Below are 23446 nucleotides of genomic sequence, written 5' to 3'. Positions count from 1 at the left end.
TTATGAAACAAACGCTTTGCCGATTGAAAAAGTATCATTCAAGGTTGCCCTACAGCTGCAATGTTGGCGAGTTCAACACACAACGCAATTTGGATAAATGGGGAGTCAATGGAGGGTATTGCAACTCTAGATTCATCCCATTATAAAAACATCCAGAGTTGCAAATCGCAGCGAGGCTGATTCAAGCCAGTGGCTTATTTAGCTTGTTATCATTTTCACATAAAAAGCAAACTCAATGTCGTTGAAGTGGGACTCATAAAATGTCCCTGGGACTCATTTCTAAAAGACCATCCCTGAATCCCGGGACTCATTACATTGAAAACCTATTTACATCTCTGTTAATGTGATCCTTTTGCCTCCAATTGCATTTTGAGACAATGTTATTAGGTTGTGGAAATGATATGCTGTGTGCCTTCATTAGATCTCTGGACCAGAGATGGCTGCCTACTAGCTCTCATCCATAGCTCTAATGAATGGATCAGAGATGGCTGCCTACTACTTCTACTAATAATGAAAACATTGTTTTCTTTTGTCAGGTTCACTAATAATACTGGAATGCCTCATTTTCTTTCAGGACAATATATAAACAAAGCATGACACACTGTTACATTCTTAATGTATTGGTTGGTTGATTGATTGAAACAGTTTGCAGAATTCTAGTACATTTCAAGCACAACTCAATACAAAGACTGTTAACTGTGAGTGGACGACCCAATTAAGCATTACACTTGTTTACCACAGGGTCCACCTTGTTCAATTCATCAAACATTTAGAGACGTACTAGACACTTCTATATAGACAAAGAACAGAACAGGAATTCATCATAAAGGAGGGGAAAAGGGGAAAGAAACAGTGGAAAAACTACCTTCTACTGGTAGAAAACACACATTCTTAGTGTATATATTCTTATTGTATATATTATATATTAGTTATTGTATATAGTATAAACATAAACATACCGTCTTGTTCTGGTAGAAACGCCTCCCGCAACGTGTGTACTTGAAGCTAGCTCAGCGTTAGCTTAGCTTACTAAACAAACAAACTCCGTATGAAATAAATAAATTCCTCCCGTTTTCACAACGAGATAATCTGTCCGTTATTCTCTTTAGTCACACAGACACAGGCTCGTTCATACCGTTTAAAGATTATGAAGAAAGGTTTTCTCCATGGAGGATAAGCTGTTTATTCTAATAACTTTCTAGAGACTTTCTGTGAATCTCATGCCCTTACTGTTTCCACCCGGACAGACAGGTACGGTGAGGAACTATGTCCGTCTCTCTCTCTCGTCCGGGTGGAAGCACACACACTCTTCTGAGTTCCTGTCGGCAGGAACACCGTATTAAAATATTTTTTGTTTAAAGATTTAGAATCTATAGTATAGATCATAAACATGCACAGTCTAAACGGTACCTTTTAGTATAACTGTTTATTTAAATGTTGGATCAGATTGACCTAAACCATATAACACACATTGACTGTAAAAACAAGAAAGAATACATAAAAACTCAAAAAGAATGAATAATGTACCATGGATTTCAACGTGTATAAAATAACGTGTTTTTTAAATGTTTGATTTTTACCTTTAGCACAATGTAAACACAACAGCATTGGTTACATCTGATTGAAGAGTAATTATACATGAAAGGGTTCAACATAAATGTGAAGTTACATTTTATACTCCATAAAGCATTACACTTGTTTACAAGAGGGCACACCTTGTTCAATTCAAAGGTGTTTTATAAAGAGATGAAACAGACAGTAGATAGATAGATAGATAGATAAACGTTTTGTTTTCTTTGCATTCTAAGTGACAACCTAAGGTGTCAACTGTCAGTGAGCTGGCGTGTTGCTGCCCCCCACTGTTGGTCTGGGGTACTGTCCATTGTTTAATGTAGCCTACTGTGTGACCTTCCAGACCTGCAACAGATCATCCTATAAACAAATTAAACATTTAAATTATTATGAAAAAATGATTGTAAATCATTAAGTTGATTAATTAACCTGTTATTAATCAATATCTATTTTGGAAATGTCATGTATGTTCCAAATATGATTATTATCAGAATGTTCTGGGAAACTGGGAAATAGTTCAATAAGTTAAGTCTTAAGTTAAGAGTCTTTTATTGATAGGATATGTAGTCTAATTATGTATTATTATATCAGGATATGTATTTATGAATGTATTGCATATGAACTGATGTCCCAAAGACATGCAGTGGAGACAGAGATTATTAATAAGATGGATTCATGCATCCTGTAATCCTGTTTAAATACTGTACCTCCAACTGTAAATACTTAGTGTAAGCGCCATTTGAGTCACCTAACTGTGGCCAATGATGTCCACTGAGGGGTGTGGTCAATGTGAAGGTTGGAAGGGTATTTGATCTGATCTCAATCAAGCAGCAGGTGTTGCTGACAAGAGGCAAACAGTTTTCAGACTGTGTTTAGGAGGCTGTTTGTATCATTTACGTTTATTGCATTTATTTATATGTATGCTGTAGTGACTAGGCCTGCAGAAACAGATAATAAATCCTCATTATACCAACTCTACGCACATGTTTGGACATCACTTCCTGGAGCACACGTCTTAACTACAACCCCACTGTCGGCAACCAGTAGTGCCACAAATTTAGGATTTGGGCGCTACATTAGGTCTGAAAACTGCCTTAGTTCTACACTTGTTTATAGGAAGCAAGTCAAACGAGCTGGTTTGTTTTGAGGACATTGGACACGCACGGACAAGGCGTGCGTGACTGTGTGTTGGCGTGGAGCGGACTGATCGTCCACTGCTCTACAAACAAGTTCTGCTGACTGCTGCTGTTACCTGAAGCAAGCGATTGATTGCCACCCGGAGCTACAGGGGTGCCACCGGGGACGTCATCACTTCAGCAGGCCAGCCGAGATCGGGTCGGTACTGGACCGAGCCGCAAAGACACAGAACAAGGAACATATTTTGCGCTGACCACCGTCAGCGCCGTGGTCAGTGTTTATCCAGTGGGGCACACAGTACACACAGACAGGGCGTGTGTGTGTGCGTTTGGTGAGAACCGGACGGATCTGCAGAGATGGCAGCAGCTGCGAGCGATCGTCTCTACAAGTTCCTGTGAGGTGGTGGTGATCGATTGCAACTCGGAGCTATAGGGGTGCACCGGGGACATCGGCAGCACTGTCGCCACACGGCCACAGCAGCAGATCTTCAGGGCCGGACGGAACCGCTTGCCAGTCGGAGATCATCCTCACCGACCAACAAAGTGGGTGTGTTTCAGCGGCGCACGGCCGCCAATACAGAGGAAACCCAGTATTGGTAACAACGAGCACATTTAACTGACTCTTTGTTAATTTGAACATGGATTACTGGTTGGATGATGAACCTCCAGTAGTCACTTTGAAAACAATTCATGACTATCTCATGCACAAGTATTTTCCAAACAATCGGTGTCAAAAGTGCCATGATGGTGAATGATGTCACATATGATATTGAGTATTCCGATGACTGTGATGTCATATTTCGTATTATTGGGGTCTCTGTTGGTGCTCATGAGTGTGACAATGGTGATGAGGCTCTGCAGGGAACACAGGAAATGCAGGCAGGTCTACAAGATGATATGATCAGCAGCTCAGCTGAAGAATCAGCTGTTGGTGAGAGGCCCAAGCTGAGCAGAGTGGTGGAAGAGCCACTCATACAAAAGCCTCCATCCTTCTCTCCAGCCCCGGCCATGAAGGCAGCAGCTTCACGACCAAAGAAGACCAGCCCCAGCATCGCTGAGCAGGTCGTCGAGGCCATGTCCGCCCCTAAGGAACGGAGCAACAACATGTCCCTGACTGTGATCATGAAGATGGCAGCTAAAAGCTCAAAGGAGAGAAAGAAGGGAAAATGGCAGAGCCAAAGAAAGAGAAAGAAAAGATGGCAAAGCTCAAGAAAGAGAAAGAAAAGAAGATGGGAGAGCTCAAGAACAAAAAGGAACAAAGCAGAAGACATAACCCGAGTTGTTTAAGCAAGTCTCTGACATTCACCCTCTAAGTAGGCCAGTTTATGTTTGCAATCTTGAATATAGCCTGTGTTATGAATGCTTAAAAGGTTTTGAATTTTGGTTTTGTTATTTAATGGCTCTTTGTATTTTTATGTTTTTTGAATTGCTCTGTTTTCACACCAGTAGCAATTAGGGGTGGGTGTGTAAGCGCCATTTGAGTCACCTAACTGTGGCCAATGATGTCCATTGAGGGGATACACAATGCTGTACCTCCAACTGTAAATACTTAGTTTACACAATGCTGTACCTCCAACTGTAAATACTTAGTTTACACAATGCTGTACCTCCAACTGTAAATACTTAGTTTACACAATGCTGTACCTCCAACTGTAAATACTTTGTTTACACAATGCTGTACCTCCAACTGTATATACTTTATGTTTACACAATGCTGTACCTCCAACTGTACATACTTTATGTTTACACAATGCTGTACCTCCAACTGTATATACTTTATGTTTACACAATACTGTACCTCCAACTGTATATACTTTGTTTACACAATGCTGTACCTCCCGACTGTAAATACTTTCCCCATTTTCAATGGTTTTTATAATATTTTGACACTTGCTTTGGCAATGTAAACGTATATTGTCTGAGAAAACTCAAAGGAGCTGTTGTCACCACAAGGTGCGTGCGTGAGTGAGTGAGTGAGTGAGTGAGTGAGTGAGTGAGTGTGTGTGTGTGTGTGTGTGTGTGTGTGTGTGTGTGTGTGTGTGTGTGCATGCGTGCACACAGAAAGATGAATGCCAAAAAGTAGATCCAAAATCTTTTCTCTCTCTTATTTTTTTCTATTACCAGTATTGTATTAATTATTGTATCTTTAGCACAATGTAAACCGGCGTCCCTCCCAACTATGGGACACCGTCCGGCGTCCCTCCCAACTATGGGACGTCATCGGCGTCCCTCCCAACTATGGGACGTCATCGGCGTCCCTCCCAACTATGGGAGGCCGGATGGCGTCCCTCCCAACTATGGGACGCCGGATGGCGTCCCTCCCAACTATGGGACGTCATCGGCGTCCCTCCCAACTATGGGACGCCATCCGGCGTCCCTCCCAACTATGGGACGTCATCGGCGTCCCTCCCAACTATGGGACGCCATCCGGCGTCCCTCCCAACTATGGGACGCATCCGGCGTCCCTCCCAACTATGGGACGTATCCGGCGTCCCTCCCAACTATGGGACGCATCCGGCGTCCCTCCCAACTATGGGACGTCATCGGCGTCCCTCCCAACTATGGGACACCATCCGGCGTCCCTCCCAACTATGGGACGTCATCGGCGTCCCTCCCAACTATGGGACGCCGTCCGGCGTCCCTCCCAACTATGGGAGACCGTCCGGCGTCCCTCCCAACTATGGGACGTCATCGGCGTCCCTCCCAACTATGGGACGCCGGACGGCGTCCCTCCCAACTTTGGGACGTCATCCGGCGTCCCTCCCAACTATGGGACGTCATCGGCGTCCCTCCCAACTATGGGACGCCGGATGGCGTCCCTCCCAACTATGGGACACCATCCGGTGTCCCTCCCAACTATGGGACGTCTTTGGCGTCCCTCCCAACTATGGGACGCCGTCCGGCGTCCCTCCCAACTATGGGACGCCGTCCGGCGTCCCTCCCAACTATGGGACACCGTCCGGCGTCCCTCCCAACTATGGGACGTCATCGGCGTCCCTCCCAACTATGGGACGCCGGATGGCGTCCCTCCCAACTATGGGACGCCGGATGGCGTCCCTCCCAACTATGGGACGCCGGATGGCGTCCCTCCCAACTATGGGACACCATCCGGCGTCCCTCCCAACTATGGGACGTCTTTGGCGTCCCTCCCAACTATGGGACGCCGTCCGGCGTCCCTCCCAACTATGGGACACCATCCGGCGTCCCTCCCAACTATGGGACGTCTTTGGCGTCCCTCCCAACTATGGGACACCGTCCGGCGTCCCTCCCAACTATGGGACACCGTCCGGCGTCCCTCCCAACTATGGGACGTCATCGGCGTCCCTCCCACCTATGGGACACCGTCCGGCGTCCCTCCCAACTATGGGACGTCATCGGCGTCCCTCCCAACTATGGGACGTCATCAGCGTCCCTCCCAACTATGGGACGCCGGATGGCGTCCCTCCCAACTATGGGACGCCGGATGGCGTCCCTCCCAACTATGGGACACCATCCGGCGTCCCTCCCAACTATGGGACACCGTCCGGCGTCCCTCCCAACTATGGGACACCGTCCGGCGTCCCTCCCAACTATGGGACGTCATCGGCGTCCCTCCCAACTATGGGACGTCATCAGCGTCCCTCCCAACTATGGGACGCCGAATGGCGTCCCTCCCAACTATGGGACGTCATCAGCATCCCTCCCAATTATGGGACGCCATCCGGCGTCCCTCCCAACTATGGGACGCATCCGGCGTCCCTCCCGCCAATGGGACATGTGGATGGACCATAGAACTACATTCAAAGACTACATTTCCCAAACACCATATGTGGGTGGATGGAAGAACTACATTTCAGGACTACATTTCCCATATGAATACCAATAGATCTGTAAAACATGTGGATTGACCAATTAGATCTGTAAAACATGTGGATGGACCATAGAACTACATTCAAACACTACATTTCCCATACACCCTGTGGGTGGATGAAAGAACTACATTTCAGGACTACATTTCCCATATGAACATGTGGATGGACCATAGAACTACATTCAAACACTACATTTCCCAAACACCATATGTGGGTGGATGGAAGAACTACATTTCTGGACTACATTTCCCATATGATACCATAGAACTACATTCAAACACTACATTTCCCATACACCATATGTGGGTGGATGGAAGAACTACATTCTGAGCCTATAAGAACTACATGTTCCATTCACCACGGGACGCTAGAAGAACTACAATCTGATCCTCTAAAAACTACACCACGGGACGGGAGTCTATGTCTACGGGACGCTATGTCAATGAGCATTAGCTTAAGTTATTCGTTATTGTCTTATCTTTATAGCTATTATTAAGGGTTATCGTTGTTTCGTAGGACAGTCCATTCATTGTGTAATTAATTAGGCTACTAATAGTTTGATGTGTTGAAATAAAGAACAGTTTTTACATCAAATGTAGTACTGTTTAGTTTTTACATCATTTGAAAAGCTAGCTAGGAGGCTAGCAGTCACAGAGTTCGATAGGTCACTGGATTTCAATGTTACACACCGGAAACCTCAACCAGAATCTGGTCACTTCAGCGCTAAACAACCTTTATTTATAACTCGATGTAAACAACAGACATTCCTGCTTTTAATAATGTATAAAACCTTTCAACAGCTACAGTACTGATTATTGATGATGTTTAGCAACGTATACAACTATAAACATTATAACAGTTAGTGTCTCTCAGTAGAAACGCCATTAGATTATAGTTTAAGTTTATTATTGCTTTAAAATCAAGCTTTGTGGACGGTTAATCTACAATGTGCCGTATGCAGTTATCACCACCAGATGGCAGCAAAGCCTTTATTTTGCATATATATTGTAAATTGAGCTGTAAAATGAGGGGAAATCGTTTTGTCTGTAGTTTCTAGTTTCATTAATTGTCTCCACCATGCCGAAGGCATGGGGAGCTAATCTCCGGCACCGTTAACCTGGACGATGCCAAATTTTGCACACACACTCCCTGGATGCCAACGATGAACCTCTGGCCCAAAATTTCCAGAACGGCCTGTTATAGCGCCACCAGGAGACCGCTTTGTGCAAAACAAGTTTTTGGACAGTACAACTGCAAATTTGGTCCAAACATCACGCAAATTGGTACACAGTCTCTCTAGAGCCATTCAACGAAACGGGTCTTTCAGATTTCTCAGACTCCATCCTGATTGGCTAAGATTGGCTTCCAAAGTTCGCAGGAGTGCTCAGTTTCAAACAAAAAGCTGTAACATCTTGTGATTGCTGTGAAATTGTGCACACAATGCAAAACTTATATTATTGTTATTAATGTTATATACAATTATATAAAATAAATAATTATGTTTTAGAACGTATTTAAATCCAAACATTTACTATCGTTACTGTAACCCTAGGCTATAGGTACATACTAGTAACTAGACCCTGTTGTAAACAAGTGTAATGCTTCATGGTGTCGTCCACTCACAGTCAACAGTCTTTGTATTGAGTTTGTGCTTAAAATGTACTGTAATTCTGCAAACTGTTAATAAATATTTCAATCAATCAATCAAAAATACGGACCACAAACTTAAATTATTGTTAGTGTTATACAATTATATAAACCCTAACCCTAAATAATATTATATCATTTAGTAATAAAATGTTGAAATGTATTATAGTTGTATTAAATAATGTTATATTCTTTAACTAAACAATAAAATATTTATTTTTATTAATAAGAATGTGCCAGGTAGCAAATAAAAGCCGGACCACGCAACCCGGACCAGTATTTAACCCATTTTGGGCGGGAACCCCTTTGGTGTTTTAAGCATTATGTTATGCTTTAGCCGTTGAAAAATAGCAGATCTACAAGCTCATAGCACAGCACCGAGTGCAGCGCTACGAGCTTGTAGGTCTGCTATTTTTGAAATATCGTGAAAATGTGGTGCAAATCTTTGAATATATATTCTTTCAGAGGGAACATTTTTAACTCATACATTTGCTTCTGGGGAGGTCTCTGGAACAACATATTTTCAGATGGGGGTCGGCGGCAAAATACACATCATTCTGGGGGTCCTCGACATGAAATATTGAGCACCACTGATAGAGAAACATGAGGTATTTCAGACATTTTTTTAACTTCGACGTCAGGCCTAAATGGGTTAACTGAAAAGAAAGAAAAAGAAAACCTGACTATTATTCATAATAACTCACCACACCAGATTACTTAAAGTGCAAAGACATATTATGTTTATTGGTGGAGCTTTGAGCTGTGTGGTTTCCATGCCACAATGTAACTACACATATTCGTGTCTGTTGTCCAATAGTTGCTCCATAGATTAAAAAGAATATATATGTATGACGTAAGATAGTCTCCCTGTTGAGTTTCACTGTAAAGCAGGGCTCAAAGGCACACTTTTGGCACACATACTAAAGTGAACTAAAGGAGATTCTTGGGGAGACGTGAATTTAAAAATAAATCCACAGAGCAACTATATTTGGAGGTATGAATCTCACCAACACTTGGAGTTATCATGATGTTAACACAGCCCAAACCTCAAAAAATACGGGGAAGCAGCTTTTTGCTTCTACGGGTTGACGGCATGGAACAAGCTCCCACTGTGCCTTCTTCAGGAAGCCTCTGTAGACATTTTTAAAGCACAGCTCAAGACCCACTTCTACAACATTGCTTTTAATTGATCTTTTATTTTTTGTTATTCATGTCCTCACTGTATTGCATTACTGCTCATTGCAGATGCAGTGTGAAAGGTCGGGGGAAAATATTTGACTGGCTGTGACTGCAGTCTAAATGGGGCATTACTACATATCTGTAGTCTTGTTTCTCTTGTTGTCTCCTTGATTTGATAAGCAAGAAACACCAACACACACTCACAAAGTCACCCAAGTGAAAAAACAATAAATATACTTTATATAAAAAAAATAAAAGTGACCAAAGTGTTCTTGTGCCTCAATGTCAGAAATGTGAGAGTTCACCGGAGGTGGGAGGAGCATTAAATGCCAACCTGGCTGAAAACACAATCTCCTCCCCTTGGTGATGGCTCACGGACACAGACGGCGGCTGCAGTTTCTCAGACGAACGGTCTTTGCTCTCCGGGTCCAAAGCAGAGTCGATGTCCTGCGTCTGCTGTTTCATCCACATGTCAGTAACTGTGATAGAGAAACAAACAGAAAGCTATTGACCGACCGATAACATTGGTAATGATAAATATGGACTCATGTCGCAGTTTCACCGTTTGTACTTAGACATGCATGGCTTAATCTTTGAGACAAGAATATGCTACTAACCAACCAACCAACCAGGTAGCTCACAACTGTCACGTTGAGAGCTTGTAGATTAGATATTTTCGGGGCGCAACCCAGCAATCTTTAGCTAGTGGAGATGCGGTGTAACGACATGGATTTCTAAACAAATTTGTTCAACGCAAAATGCTGTGTTTAAGTTCAGGAGACGTAAATTCACGAGACTGCGGCCTTCTGGAATGGCATGGAAAGGAGAGGAGGGCATTTTGCATTTCTTCCACCATGTAGCAAACGCTGCATTCGTGGTCTGGAGAGGGCAGTTGTTTTACAGAAGGGTAAAAGGGCAGGGGCTGAAGCCCCCTTTGATGTCTGTGTGTGAATGAATAGAACACAACGTGTAGATCTATACATCCACTAACCTGCACCATGGAATGAATAGAACACAACGTGTAGATCTATACATCCACTAACCTGCACCATGGAATGAATAGAACACAACGTGTAGATCTATACATCCACTAACCTGGCGACATGCGCTGCGTACTTCTTCTGTAGCTTGCATATGGGGGCAGATTTATGGAGGAACTGCACGGCGATATCTGGAAGAGCAGCAAACAGACGTGATGATGAGACACATTAACCTCATTGAGAGCAGAGAGCAGATTCTACAACATGTCTTCTAAATCAGGGGTGGGCAACTTTGGATATGGACAGGGCCACACTCACTCCAGAGGGCCACACTGCATATACTGTTGTAGTAGCCAAGATAGAAGATCTACAAGCTCAAAACGTGTCGCAGTGTGACATGTTTTGAGCTTGTAGATCTTCTATTTTTGCTGTATTTGGATTGAAATATATTTTTATATTGAAAACTACTAGTAACTGGTGTACTGACCATGGTATTACTGTGCTTAACTGACCAGCCAACTGGCCTGACCAGAACCCCACAGAGATTCTAGGTTGTATTGTCAAGAGGAAGGTGTGAGACATGAGACTGAACAATACAAATTAACTTACGGCTGTTATCAAAGCAAACCTGGGCTTCCATAACACCTCAACAGTGCCACAGGCTGGTCACCTCCATGCCACGCCCCATTGATGAAATGGTTTGTTCAAAAGTAGCCCAGATCAAGTATTGACTGCATACATTAATATACTTTTTTAGTGGTCTCGTAAATATTCTAATATTTTGAAATAGGATTTTTAGATTTTCATGAGCTGTACGCCATACTCATCAAGATTAAAACAAAAGTCAGATACAAGGCCTGGTTACAAAATTAATTTGGAAGGGGGAACGACCAAGGCTGAAAAATACAATTATTTACCAAAGTAAACAACAAGGTGGATTTGAATTGCCCAATTTAGAATTATATCACATCTCCTTTGCCATCCGCTCACTTGAGAAATGGTTTTCCCAAGAAGAGAATATCCCATGGCTTCTGATGGAACGCAGTATAGTCACACCCTACAAATTGAATGAAGTTCTGTTCAGTGGCACATTGAGTAAATACTGCCAACAAAAATGTTGTCCTCTCATATCTCATTCCATTCATATATGGCAACAAGCCGAAGAAATTGGAAAATGGAATGTTAAATGGCACATACTGTACATACACCAATTTTTAAAAACACGTCATTGTGCTTAGAACGCAAACCCTTGGTCTTTCCATCCTGGTCCAGTTGTGGCATCCATACTTTATTTCATCTAGATTCATCCCATTATAAAATAATCTAGAGTTGCAAATTGCTGCTAGTCTATCAACTAGGCTTGATAGATAGCCTGATATAGTCTGGGCTTTAAATGAGCTGTACTGTACTTTGTTTGAATGTGTGAAAGGTGGTATATAAATAAAATGGCCTACTTGCTCAGACTGAGGTAACGCATATATATATATATATATATATAGGGTTAGGGTTAGGACAGGACCCACCAACGAAAGATCAATGGATGGACATTATTGAGGAACTGCATTCTATGGAAAAACTAACATTCATACTTAGACTACAAGAGGATAAATTCTATAAAAAATGGGAAAAGTGGAATCTCTTCTCTCAGCCTAGCGATATTGCAATAGAATTTCATTGAATGTTTATTGTAATATGAAAAATGCAGCCTTTTTTCTTTTACTTTCTGTCTTTTTTTTCTTGTTAGTTGAGTTTTTGTCTGTCTGTTCTTCCTTCAAAAAAAATTAAGTGGGAAGTGAGGTGCTCCTATCATTATATATCATCATATTTGGTGGACATTTGATCTAATTTCTTTCATTCTCAATAGCAAATATTGAGACCTGTGGGGACAAGCTGTATAGCAAAAAAGGGAAGGGAAAATGTTCATGGTGGACTGAATACATTTCTCCATGGTCTGAATAAATAAGTTTCATATTTTATTGTTAAACCTTAACCCGGCATGTGATGAACTCTGCAGTGCTCAGTGCTCAGAAATGCAATGTCTTAATGCCACAGTTAGGTATGCACGTGACTAATGCACTGACATGGAGATGTTTACAAGTGTTAATTGGTATACTGCGTTATACTCTTTTATTAATACAATGTATTGCGTTATATATATTGTCTGTGCTCCTTACTTTTTGGGTAGGTGCTCCTAATTTTTTGCTAGTGCTACTAACTTTTTAATTTGGGAGCACTGGTGCTACCAAGAAAAGTTAATTTCGAGCCCTGGGTTCACAGACATGCCGGTCTGACAGACAGACAGCAATCACTAGGGCTAATTAGCCCTATAAAAAAATAGAAGTCCACATTATGGCATCAGTGCAATTCGGCCAGTCTATAGTTTTAAGCCAGATCACCTTAATTAATTATAATATGGGCAACTGTAGCTGTGTAGGCTGTAGGCTACTACATTGATCTCATCATGAGATCAATCATGTTTGGTGACAAATGTCCCGCAAATCATTTTAATATGACGACATCATGCAATGAACCTGCACAAAGAGGATATAGGCTACCCGCCGTATATGGTTGAACATTTAAATAGCTATATGCCTACCTACGTGTCCATGATCAGAACAAATCCATTCTCCACATGGCATTTAGACAGATGACAGTGAGATGATATTAATCTATTCCCTGCATGAATCAATGCAGCTCTGATATCTATTTTACTTCTGCAGGCGAGTGTGCAATTGTTCTTTCATATTTTTATAACCCTGCAGTGCAGTCATCAGTAAGGGCTTTTATCATTGCCGAGTTGTAATATAGCATTTGGTCGTGTGGTGAACAGTACAAATTAACTTCTTTCTCATTATGTGAAAGTAACTGTAACATCAGTTAACCTATTAATGTTCTGACATTTAACAAGGAGTGAAGCAATGCGTGCCAAGTTGGCAAGTTTAGTTTATAATTATATACAACTTGCGCTGTTTACTTGAAGATCTGTCCGTGCAGAGACCCTCCTGTCAAAATGAACTGCTCATCGCGGCTGTTGTATAAAATTTAAAGTTTGGAATCCTCTGTGCAGGCTATGATGACGTATTTCGATATTTCCTGTTGCCTTATATTGTGTTGAATGGGCATGGATGTTCCAACTAACCAGGCGACACCAGGCGAATCGCTTGGGAAAAATGCGGAAAGGATACACTCAGCGATCCGCAATTGAAGTGATTACACCATGCAGGTTCCCTGAATATCACAGGAGCAAATCGCAGCTTGATCGGACGGATAAATACGATATCATATTACGCATCTATTTACGCATCAGTTACACTGTGGCGTATTTCTCCTTTGTGAATGAGGAGAGGACCATAGTGTGTATATTGTATAGTGTTATAGTCAGGGCTGCACATAAGCGGTGCGCCAGTGTGCATGCGCCGTCAAAATTCATAATGTGCCGGGAAGCGCTTCTGCACCAACAGCTTACAGCTGGGGCCACACAGAGAGCATTTCGCACTGACTGCCACTCAAAGTACCGTAGCTACTACTGGCTAATCACAGCACGTCTTGCACAAGTGCACTGGCCATTGTGGCTAATCACAGCGTGTCCTTAGTCAAACGAGGGAGGATTCCATGCTGCTCACTGCTTGTTTTCCAGATGCTGGAGCAAGTGTGCGATGCCGTTTCTCACGGACTGGCACTGCTGCTGCACAATATGAAGCTTATCAACATGACAACAGCGTGCCCCGACATACTGTCCCTTATTATCGTAAAGTCGGGTAGTGTACACTGTTTATTTTGCACCGAGGAGCAATGTGTGTCTGTCTGACTGTCTGACTCTGTGTTGACTGTGTACATTGCCTCAGTCAGGGAAGCCTGACGTATGCTTCGCCGTACGACGTGTCATATGTTAAACAAATAGCCGATCTGCAAGCTCACAACGTGTCGCCTCCGCAACACGTTGTGAGCTATTAAATAATTTAAAAAAAGAAATCTAAATATTGCTTTGATGCTCATATTATCCTTAGGAAGTATTAAGAAGTTTGTATTAGAATATGCATGATATAGGGCTGGAATACACATGGACCTATAGCTGCAATTTGCAACTCTAGATTTTTTTAAATAATGGGATGAATCTAGAGTTTAGTTGCAATACTCTCCATTGACTCCCCAGTCCCCACTTATCCAATAAATATCGCTTTGCTATAAGTTATTCATGCATCCCTCTTTTATCCATCCGGCGAGACGGGTCGCCGCATTTTAAGAGCACCAGTAACTCCTCCAGGTGCTCCTCTGAGTAGGCTACTAGACCAAAAAAGTTGTGTGCAGCCCTGGTTAGTGGTTATAGTGTGTATATTGTACAGTAGGATTCACATACTGTGTGTGTGGAGGTCCAGGTTCATTACTGAAGTCAGGAGAAAGTCCTTTAGACGCGTCTCTTCATAGACATGTAGCTGGGTGTTGGAGACTCTGCTCTGTGGTACAGACTTCTGGAATCATAACATTGTTTGTGTTAATGACATTGTCAATTCTTTTTTTTATTTGTATTATTGTTACATTTCATTTTATTTATACAAGGGTAACATCTTTTAGTTTCCTCACACAACATTGCAGCAAAAAGAAAACTAAAATTGCAAAAAACATTATATAAATTGTTTTGTTGTAGTTTTACTATGCATGTAAAATCCTGTAGTTACAGGGCCTGGCCAAGAGGGGGCACAAGTACACCAGATTAGGACTAGGCAGTCAGTAGGAGGCAGAGCCAAGATTGATCTTAAATCCCTTTATTTTAGTTTTATAGTAATAGACAATAGTACAACATAAACATTACAGAGACTTTAGTTGTCACTGTACAATACTTACTAAATATACAATACAATAACCGGGGATAGTTTAAACATGGCTTGTTGCATATACTGTACACAATCACATACTGTACATATTACTGTTCACATACTATACATGCACACAAGCAGCCAGCCTGTCTACTGAACACCACACTGATTTGTACCACTTCATTCACAAACTGCACACACAGTAACTTACAATCTGTAGATTAACTTTGAACAGGATTCATACAACATTATTAGATGTTATGTCTTGTTTTTGTCATTCATGTAACTTAGCATGAGATCACAAAGTTGTATTATAGTGTTGTGTATATCAGTGGTTCCCAAAGTGGGGTCCGGGGACCTCCAGGGGTACTTGAGGGAGTTCCAGGGGGGACCCAGCTAGATGATAGTTATGAACCAACTGGACCCTTATGGGACTGTAACTCAGAGACCCGTTAGGGTCCATTTGGTTCCATTTGTACACTCTCAGAGTTAAATTAGCATTGATTTTACAATATAAATTGGGGGTCCCAGAGATAGAAATGCCATTAAATGGGGATATGTAGACTAATGCATGTGAAACTGGGGGTCCTTGAAATTAAACGGGTTGAGAATCACCGCTAGAGCCGTACAAATCTTCTCTTATGGGGGGTCCCTGGCATATATTTTTTGGGGGTCCTTGACGTGAAAAAGTTTGGGAACCGCTGGTGTATATAATGCTGCTGCATTGTCTGAAGGAAGCCAAGTTTCACTCTTATGTACATGTAGTGTACACAAGATGGAAGAATAAAGTACAACATTGAACCTTGAATTGTATAGGAGGATTCACATACGTTGTATCTGGAGGTCCAGGTTCATTACTGAAGTCAGGAGGTTCATGACTCTTCATAGACACAGATGGAGGCTCTGCTCTGTGGATGTGATGTTTGTCAGCTCCCTCCTCCTCTCTCTCCTCACACTGACTCATCTTTGGTCTTCAGGAAACCTGTCAAGATTACAGTCACAATACACCAGGAAACAGTCAATGCTGGCCTAGTCCAGGCACATGCCACATAATGCCACATAATAGGCTCTTATTGTCGCGTCAGCTCGTCGCTTGTAACTATCAACAAAGGCACAAAAGCCAAAAAACGAAACTTAAAAAAATGAGAGGAAATGTTTGCTGTATACATAATGCGCGTGTGCACACACGCACGCACGCACACGCACACACACACACACACACACACACACACACACACACACACACACACACACACACACACACACACACACACACACACACACACAGACGTGCAGAGAATGTTAGAGGGGCTAACATTTCTAAAATCTCACTCTCAGCGGTTCTTGTATTCTTTTAGAGGTTAATGTTAGGCATGATTTTGATTGACAGGAAACCGAGGAACATCATTTATATTAGCAGTATGATTCCAAACATGTGTCATAGGCTTGTGATTGTAACATAATAACTGCACCCATAATGTTTATGTCCTATGCATTTTTCCTTTTTTTTGTGGACCAAATAAAATAATTCAAATGTGTGTGTGTGTGTGTGTGTGTGTGTGTGTGTGTGTGTGTGTGTGTGTGTGTGTGTGAGGTCAGTATCTCTTGTCCTCAGGGGGCGTGGCCACCAGTACTTCCTGGTTGCTGAAGTCCAAGGCTGCAGTGAGGTGGAACGCCATGTTGGATCCAACGACCAAGTATTCTAGGAGCGCAAAGACGGTGTAGACTGTCACACACACACACGCACGCACGCACGCACACACGCACGCACGCACACACGCACGCACGCACGCACACACGTGTAAGAAAGAAACAGACAGACAGAAATTACTATAAAGAGGTGTCCAATATTAAAGTTTTTTTTCCCCCCTGCTGTCATTTTAACATCTGACTTCTGTGTTTCACCCCAGATGGTTTTTAAGTTGCTTGATTCAATATTTAGATATTTGATATTAACTTTACCTTCCTATATAAACCAATTGTAACTTCACACACGTCTCTGCTTCTGGTGACTGATATTGTCCTTCTAATGAACGTTAGACTGGTTGAAAAAATGAAAACACTGCACGTCTCTGCTTCTGGTGAAAAACGACGGTGCCATACAAAGTTAATACACCATTGCACATAAAAACAACTCCAGGGTGTCTAATGAAGTACTGTCACCTCATAGACACATGGAAAACTGGAAAAATACAAAAATTGTGGCACTCCATCTTTAAGTAAATGTATGTAGTTACTTTCCACCACTGCCATTAACGAGAGCTTTCCAAAAGCAAAACGGTTAACCACTAAATCCCTACTTTATACTTAGACGTACAATGGTGTCTTGCTAACACAAGCTCACAAGACATCACATCACAACATGTTGTGAGCTTATAAATCTCATATTTTTGGCATTTCTGAAAGTCTAAGAAGTATAAGAAGTTTGAACAATTATGAAAATGTGCCCTCACCCACTGCCTGTTCGCTTCTTCTCGCCCTAAAACGATTCATAGTGCACCTGTATACCTACCTATACATTTCCCGGTGAGTTTGAGCAGGGCTTTGCTGAGCGATCCGGGATAGGTCAGGGACAGGTAGTCGACAGAGACTGCGTCTGCGGCCAGCGGGGCGTAAGTGACCGTCACCCGCAGCGACGCACCGGGAGCCACCTCCCCGTTGGTGACGTCACAGCTGAACTCTGACCCGAGCAGGGGTGAAGCACCAGGCAGCCGAGAGAGGGAGAAGGAGGTCATCACCTGGAGGAGAGGGAGGGAGGGAAGGAGAGTGGAGAGAGAGTAGTTAGGGAAAGTAAGCCAAATGTGTGACCAACCTGCAAAATAAATGCTTAGACCAATAGCTTTCTTCACAAAATATGTTCATAAAAGGTGTCTACTATCACCTCTCAATTTGTTCCAACCCAACTCCCTTGGGAAACTTTGCGACAGGTGCTGAAAGTTCTAGTTCCAAGTACCATTAACAACCTGAACCTATATGCAAATTTACTAATTTCCATTTTGCTTTAAGTAGCATGTGACGTGTCAAACTATAGGGGTTTTTCATGATTCTGTTTTGCACAAAGACGTTTTAGCCGGCCCAGGTGGTGGCGTAACCGTTTGGGCACCCGACTAGTAATCCAGTCGCAGTGTGCCGCGGGTTCGACTCCCGAGCCCGACACGGCCTTTACTGCATGTCATCCCCCCATCTCTCTCCCGTTTCCTGTCAGCCTACTGTCTGTCCCTTCAAAAACCAATAAAAGGCGTAAGCCGCAAAAAATATCTTAAAAAAACAAAACGTTTTAGCCCAAGGAGAAAACCCCTAGTTTGACCCGTCACATGCTACTTAAACTAAAGCAGATTAAAAATGAGAACATTTTGCCTGCATATAGGTTGTTAATGGTACCCCAACTTTCAGCAGCTGTCACAAGGTTCGGTTGGAACAAATTGAGAGGTGATATTTGTGAAGAAAGCTATTAGTCATATTTTGCAGATTGGTAACTTTCGCGGACTAGAGAGAGAGAGAGAGGTACAAGGAGGATGCGTATACTGTGCATGTCTTCATTTTCTACTCACAGGGGAAGGATTGGTAACATCAAAGTGTTTCTGCACACTGACACCCACAGGTACATAGCCTAAGTGGAGCGCTGCGCTGTCCACTTCCTGCTTCCTGTCTGAGCTCTTCAGCTGCAGATATGGGTACTTTGCTACAAAGGTATATTAAGAAAATAACGGGGAAGAAAAAAAAGAAAGGAGTGCAGACGGAAAACCCAGGGCAAAAATAGGGGAAACATGGAGGCAGATTCAGATAAACTCATCCACACACGATCACCCTTGTTTCAGCTTTAGACGCTGTTGTTCTACTCCAGTGTTTCCAAAACTGGTGTTCAGGCCTGCCAAAGATCGTGAGGCCTTGTATGTTTAAGTAAGGTAATCCAACCCATGAGAAGCAATAAAGAACCATTGCCGTTGTGTGAAATATATTAATCTAAAACTCTTTCAATTAAATAACATTGACATTTGACAACAATACACGTGATGGAGGCAATGTACACAATACAGGGAAAACATCATGTTCAAAGTAAGTTTTAAATACTATTACAATATAAGTGCAGCCATTCCTATAACTAAAACAATATTGTGTTCCCAATAACTGTCAGTAAAAAAAAGGAAAGGAGGAAAATAATAATAATCTATAAATAGATTTCTGGCTCATGTCATCCAATATCGAATGATATGCAATAAAAACTATCCAACTACTCAAATACCCTACAATTAAATATTCTCTGTTTTGTCCCTCGGTCAACATGAATAGGCCTAATAAATGTTATGAAAGTCATATACCGGTATATTTTATAAATAATGATGACATTGTAATTTCACAACACTATATTAGGAGACATTTTTGTTGTTGTTGTTATTATTATAAATGGAAGGAAATAATGCCCACATCAGAGGTGGGAAATAGTTTCAAGTATATTGTAACAAGATTTGCAAGCACTAGTAACAATGAAACAAAGATAAAGTGAAACATTTTGGAAAGGTTCTTGAAATAATTAAATAATGTTATTATTACAGCCCATATGATCCTGTTAACAGCAAAACAGTGACTAAGAAGAAGTGGTCTTGCCCATGCAGTCTAGTAGGCTACAACCTATGATCAAATAAATAGAATATTGTACGGATATTCTATAAGGTTCTTGTGTTGTTCTTCTTGCTTACTGTAAATCGCTCTGGATTAAAAGCGTCTGCTAAATGCCTAAATTGTAAATTGCAAATGTGTTCAATCCAGATGAAAAGGACAGAGCAAATATCTTTTACAGGAACATTCCATTCTTAGCAAGAGAGACAGTCTCATTTCTTTACACAATTGGTATGGTCACTGAACTGAGATGTATTTACTATTTTCCATGTTCTGAAGTGTGATTTCTATTTCATGACGTGCTGGTATGTGCGCCCCAACGTCAATAGGCAATCTGCAAGCACACAACGTGGCAGTGGCGTTTCCGGACGTCTTTGACTGTGTAAACTAAAGCCTGTATCCTGTTTAAAGTTTAATTTAAAAAGGTAAATAAACCTATCACAACACAACAGAGTGGCATCATACAAATATATACATTTGTATGATGCTTGTATGACTTTAAAATCATAACTTGCATTTACCACCCGTCTGCCTGTATGTTATCAATGTGAATCAATATGACAATTTCCAAACCAACATAAAGTGGAGATATACAACCTTAGCTTACATCACATGTCAACACGCTATTTTTGATATTTGTCGCATGAGAAGTTATGGGCTCAAGTCAAGTGGTTAACATGTCTGCACATAATGTGCATGCCGTGCACCGATCTGTGGGAGATCTCATTTAGTCAGTCTTAGCGACCATACTGCTTATTTTTGGCCACAAGCGATCCCTGCCTCAAAGTAACTCTTATCTTGTACAAATGCAAAATCTAAGCTGCTTTCCCGGTTGCCCCACTTGTCCGGTTTGTGTGCGGCAAGCAATAACACCCCGCAGGTCCGTAGTTTTCAATAAAAAAGGTGTTTTGATCCACTCTGTCTCGGAATCTAAATATTGGGCTAAGTCTGAGGAAGGAGCAACAGCCTGAAGCGTCACCTGGACTACATGACCATGCCATATTTGGTTGAGAAACTACTGTATTGCCTCTCAGGGCAACATTACCTTTTGTTTTATTTGAATAGAGCACCGAAGTCCTGACGTAACTCGCTCATCCCTTCGATTCCCCTGGTTCGCGGAAGTAATTTCTCTATGGAGAATAACATGGGGTGATCTTAATATCGTCTACTATAAGCGTTGTGGTCCAAAAATAAACAAGCTGTCTCGGCGTTATTGTCAGGGAGGTGTCTCTGTATCGTTTGCAACAGTCAGTCACTCATATATGATACAGTCTGCTTCTAGCGAAAATCTAACTAATTCAGCAGCAGTAACATTAGCGTTTTCTCTCAGTCAGTTGATTCTTCATATCCATATGAGTGAAGCGGCCGGGGTGACATGTTTATTTTTCAAACACAGTTGTTATATGAGGCGATCTAAAATCGCCTCAATGGGGATTTCAATGCAACTAAACAAATACATGAACCTGGGGACTGACGCCCTCTACTGAAAGTGACGTCAGACTTCGGCGCTCTATGGTCTCAGATTGCAGCAATTTCCTAAAGGTTCAGGTTCAAGGTAACAACTCTCGCCTTGCGGTTATCAGTGTCATGTGTTACTAACCAAGTCCTTCAAGAAGAACAGTGCAGAGGTTCTCAAGCTCCTCCCCTTCCTCTCCAAACTAGCAGCGGGCCTCTTGCTGATGCAGCAGCGCCTCTTGTGGTCGGAAGACCACTGCGACTTGACACTGCTCACCAGGCTTCAGCAGGCCTCGCTCTGGGCTGAGTTGGAATGGCGCCACACTCACCCACTGAAAACATGTCTGCAACTTACTGAGAGAGGGGTGAGTGGGTGAGGGCAGGCCAGAGAGAAGAGACATAAATGGTGATGGTAGAGGGAGGGAGGGAGGGTGGTTGAAAGACTCATTCCCCATGCCTTGCTTTCTTCACACTTCTTCACCCAATGTGCAGAAATCAGAAATGTCTAAAATAATGCGACACGTTGGTTTTTGAAAAGCTTTCATCAAAGTATTTCAAATGTATTAGAATCAATTTAGCACTTTTTGACAAAATATCAGTCAAAACATTGGTAATCAATCATCTAGTTCTAGTACTATCCAAACTTAGGATCACACAAACACACACACACACACACACACACACACACACACACACACACACACACACACACACACACACACACACACACATACCTGGCATTTCTGAACAGGAAAGTGGTGTGTGAGGAGTGCTGCACGGCACAGAGCGGCAACAGCACCGATTCGGGGATCTCCACTGACCACTGACCCGGAAGGTGCTATCTTTACCCCAGAACTCAACATTGTCCTCATACTCGCACTGCGTTCAGGGGGACAGAAGCATACATACAAGAGAGGAACCAAGTGAATATTCAACAAAATCATGCGGCAACAAGCTTGCAGATCTGCTATTTTTTGGCAAAAAACATTTGGTGTAGAGATAAAAAAGGAGTGGGGTAAGTACAGACCCAGTCTATGGAGGAGGTAATAGTATATAGCATTATAGGGTTTAAATGGTTAAAGGATTCCAAATCTATCCAGCTAAATACTTTTTAGCAGTTGTAGAATAGATTTTACCTTTTCTAGGGGTCTGAAGGTCACAGGCATAGAAAAGGAGATCCCAGGACTGAGAACGATGATCTGCGGGAAGAAGGTGGTGAAGAACTTGGATACTGGAGGCCTGGTGAGAAGGAAGAGGGTGATTGGTCCATGCTCATCTGATGTAGGATATTTTGAAATGTTGGGTTATTATTTATTAATATACATTTTGAGTAAAATCACAACCTCTTCTTTGCATGTAAGTGTTTCCTTATGCATGAACACAGGCTCCTGTGCTTGCACATGTGCTATTATTCAATATCAATTATTTGCATGCAACCGTTCATGTGTGCATTTATAGGACCTGAATCGTAGCTTCTGCAGCTTGCTGTCAACGTTCTTTAACACTAATGTCTTGGTGAAGTCCTTCCCTAGCTCCCAGTCCTCCCAGACCAGCTCTGGCCAAGTCTCTACCCATGAGAAGCACCTCCTCTGGCTGGATTCTCGCCGCTGGAGCAGCCCTCGTTCCCTGAGCTCACCTAGATGCTGCAAGAGCCGGGAAAATAGAAACAAGTGGTTTCACAACTCTTGAAGCTGTTAATGACATGACAAATGCTAGAGAAGACAGTGAAAGCATCACAAGCTTAATGCTTTTCACACACAGGTAATTTTTATTTTTGTATCCCATGATTTTGTAACCCATTTTTCACCCGGTGCCAATTTCCTAAAGTTTAATCCTGTGAACTACTCTCCCTCTGCCAACCTGGGGAGAGCCCCAAGCATTCAATGAATGAGTGAGCAGGCCGAACCAGTTCCTTTTGCCTCCATCAGGCAGTATAGAGACCAGGATTACTGCATCTTTTTTGTGAGGGTACCTACCTACCTACCCTAGGGGACATGGGGAGAACATGCAAAATCCACACATGGGTCATTATATCTGCCATGTTGGCCAGCCAGGCCCATCAGTAAGTAACCTAGGTGTAACAGATAGCAAGGTGTCTACTAGTCCACTGCAGAGGAAATTTAGAATAGCCATGCATCTTTCATCTTCTCAAACCATGCGAGAAGGCCTATTATATTACTGTTAAACATAATGAA

General features: G+C 42.4%; 2 protein-coding genes across 4 annotated transcripts; both read right to left on the bottom strand.

The window, feature by feature from the left end:
• Nucleotides 1-9784: 9784 nt before the first annotated feature.
• LOC308325788 (uncharacterized protein) lies at nucleotides 9785-22068 on the bottom strand. 3 transcript variants are annotated; one of them, XM_080778481.1, is made up of 8 exons: nucleotides 21986-22068; nucleotides 21397-21605; nucleotides 17692-17917; nucleotides 16814-16905; nucleotides 16010-16161; nucleotides 14723-14834; nucleotides 10481-10556; nucleotides 9785-9864 (listed from the first exon to the last, which is right to left on the bottom strand). In XM_080778481.1, the coding sequence occupies exons 3-5, from the start codon at nucleotides 17912-17914 to the stop codon at nucleotides 16153-16155; spliced, it is 324 nt and encodes a 107-aa protein (XP_080634607.1). In that variant the 5' UTR covers nucleotides 17915-17917; nucleotides 21397-21605; nucleotides 21986-22068; the 3' UTR covers nucleotides 9785-9864; nucleotides 10481-10556; nucleotides 14723-14834; nucleotides 16010-16152. The 3 variants fall into 3 exon arrangements, with proteins under 3 accessions (XP_080634607.1, XP_080634606.1, XP_080634608.1); XM_080778480.1 differs by lacking the exons at nucleotides 21397-21605; nucleotides 21986-22068 and adding an exon at nucleotides 18731-19418; XM_080778482.1 differs by lacking the exons at nucleotides 21397-21605; nucleotides 21986-22068 and adding an exon at nucleotides 18731-19418 and having other exon boundaries at nucleotides 14723-14831.
• Nucleotides 21455-23292, bottom strand: LOC308326326 (cilia- and flagella-associated protein 65-like; the record flags this gene model as incomplete). The annotated part of the gene is made up of 5 exons (XM_080779129.1): nucleotides 21455-21583; nucleotides 22080-22130; nucleotides 22388-22490; nucleotides 22713-22894; nucleotides 23272-23292. The coding sequence occupies 5 exons, from the start codon at nucleotides 23290-23292 to the stop codon at nucleotides 21455-21457; spliced, it is 486 nt and encodes a 161-aa protein (XP_080635255.1).
• Between the last annotated feature and the right edge of the window lie 154 nt (nucleotides 23293-23446).

The sequence above is a fragment of the Protomyctophum bolini genome (genome assembly GCF_963924005.1).
Source record: "Protomyctophum bolini genome assembly, chromosome: 12".
Taxonomy (NCBI): Eukaryota; Metazoa; Chordata; class Actinopteri; order Myctophiformes; family Myctophidae; genus Protomyctophum; species Protomyctophum bolini.
This window is presented reverse-complemented; position numbering and strand designations above follow the sequence as displayed.

Coding starts and splice junctions, on each gene's coding strand:
- LOC308325788 (XM_080778481.1), bottom strand. CDS start 17,914: ATGACCTCCTTCTCCCTCTCTCGGCTGCCTGGTGCTTCACCCCTGCTC. Junction 16,906..17,691: donor ACTCACCGGGAAATGTATAG/GTAGGTATACAG, acceptor TGTGTGTGACAG/TCTACACCGTCTTTGCGCTC.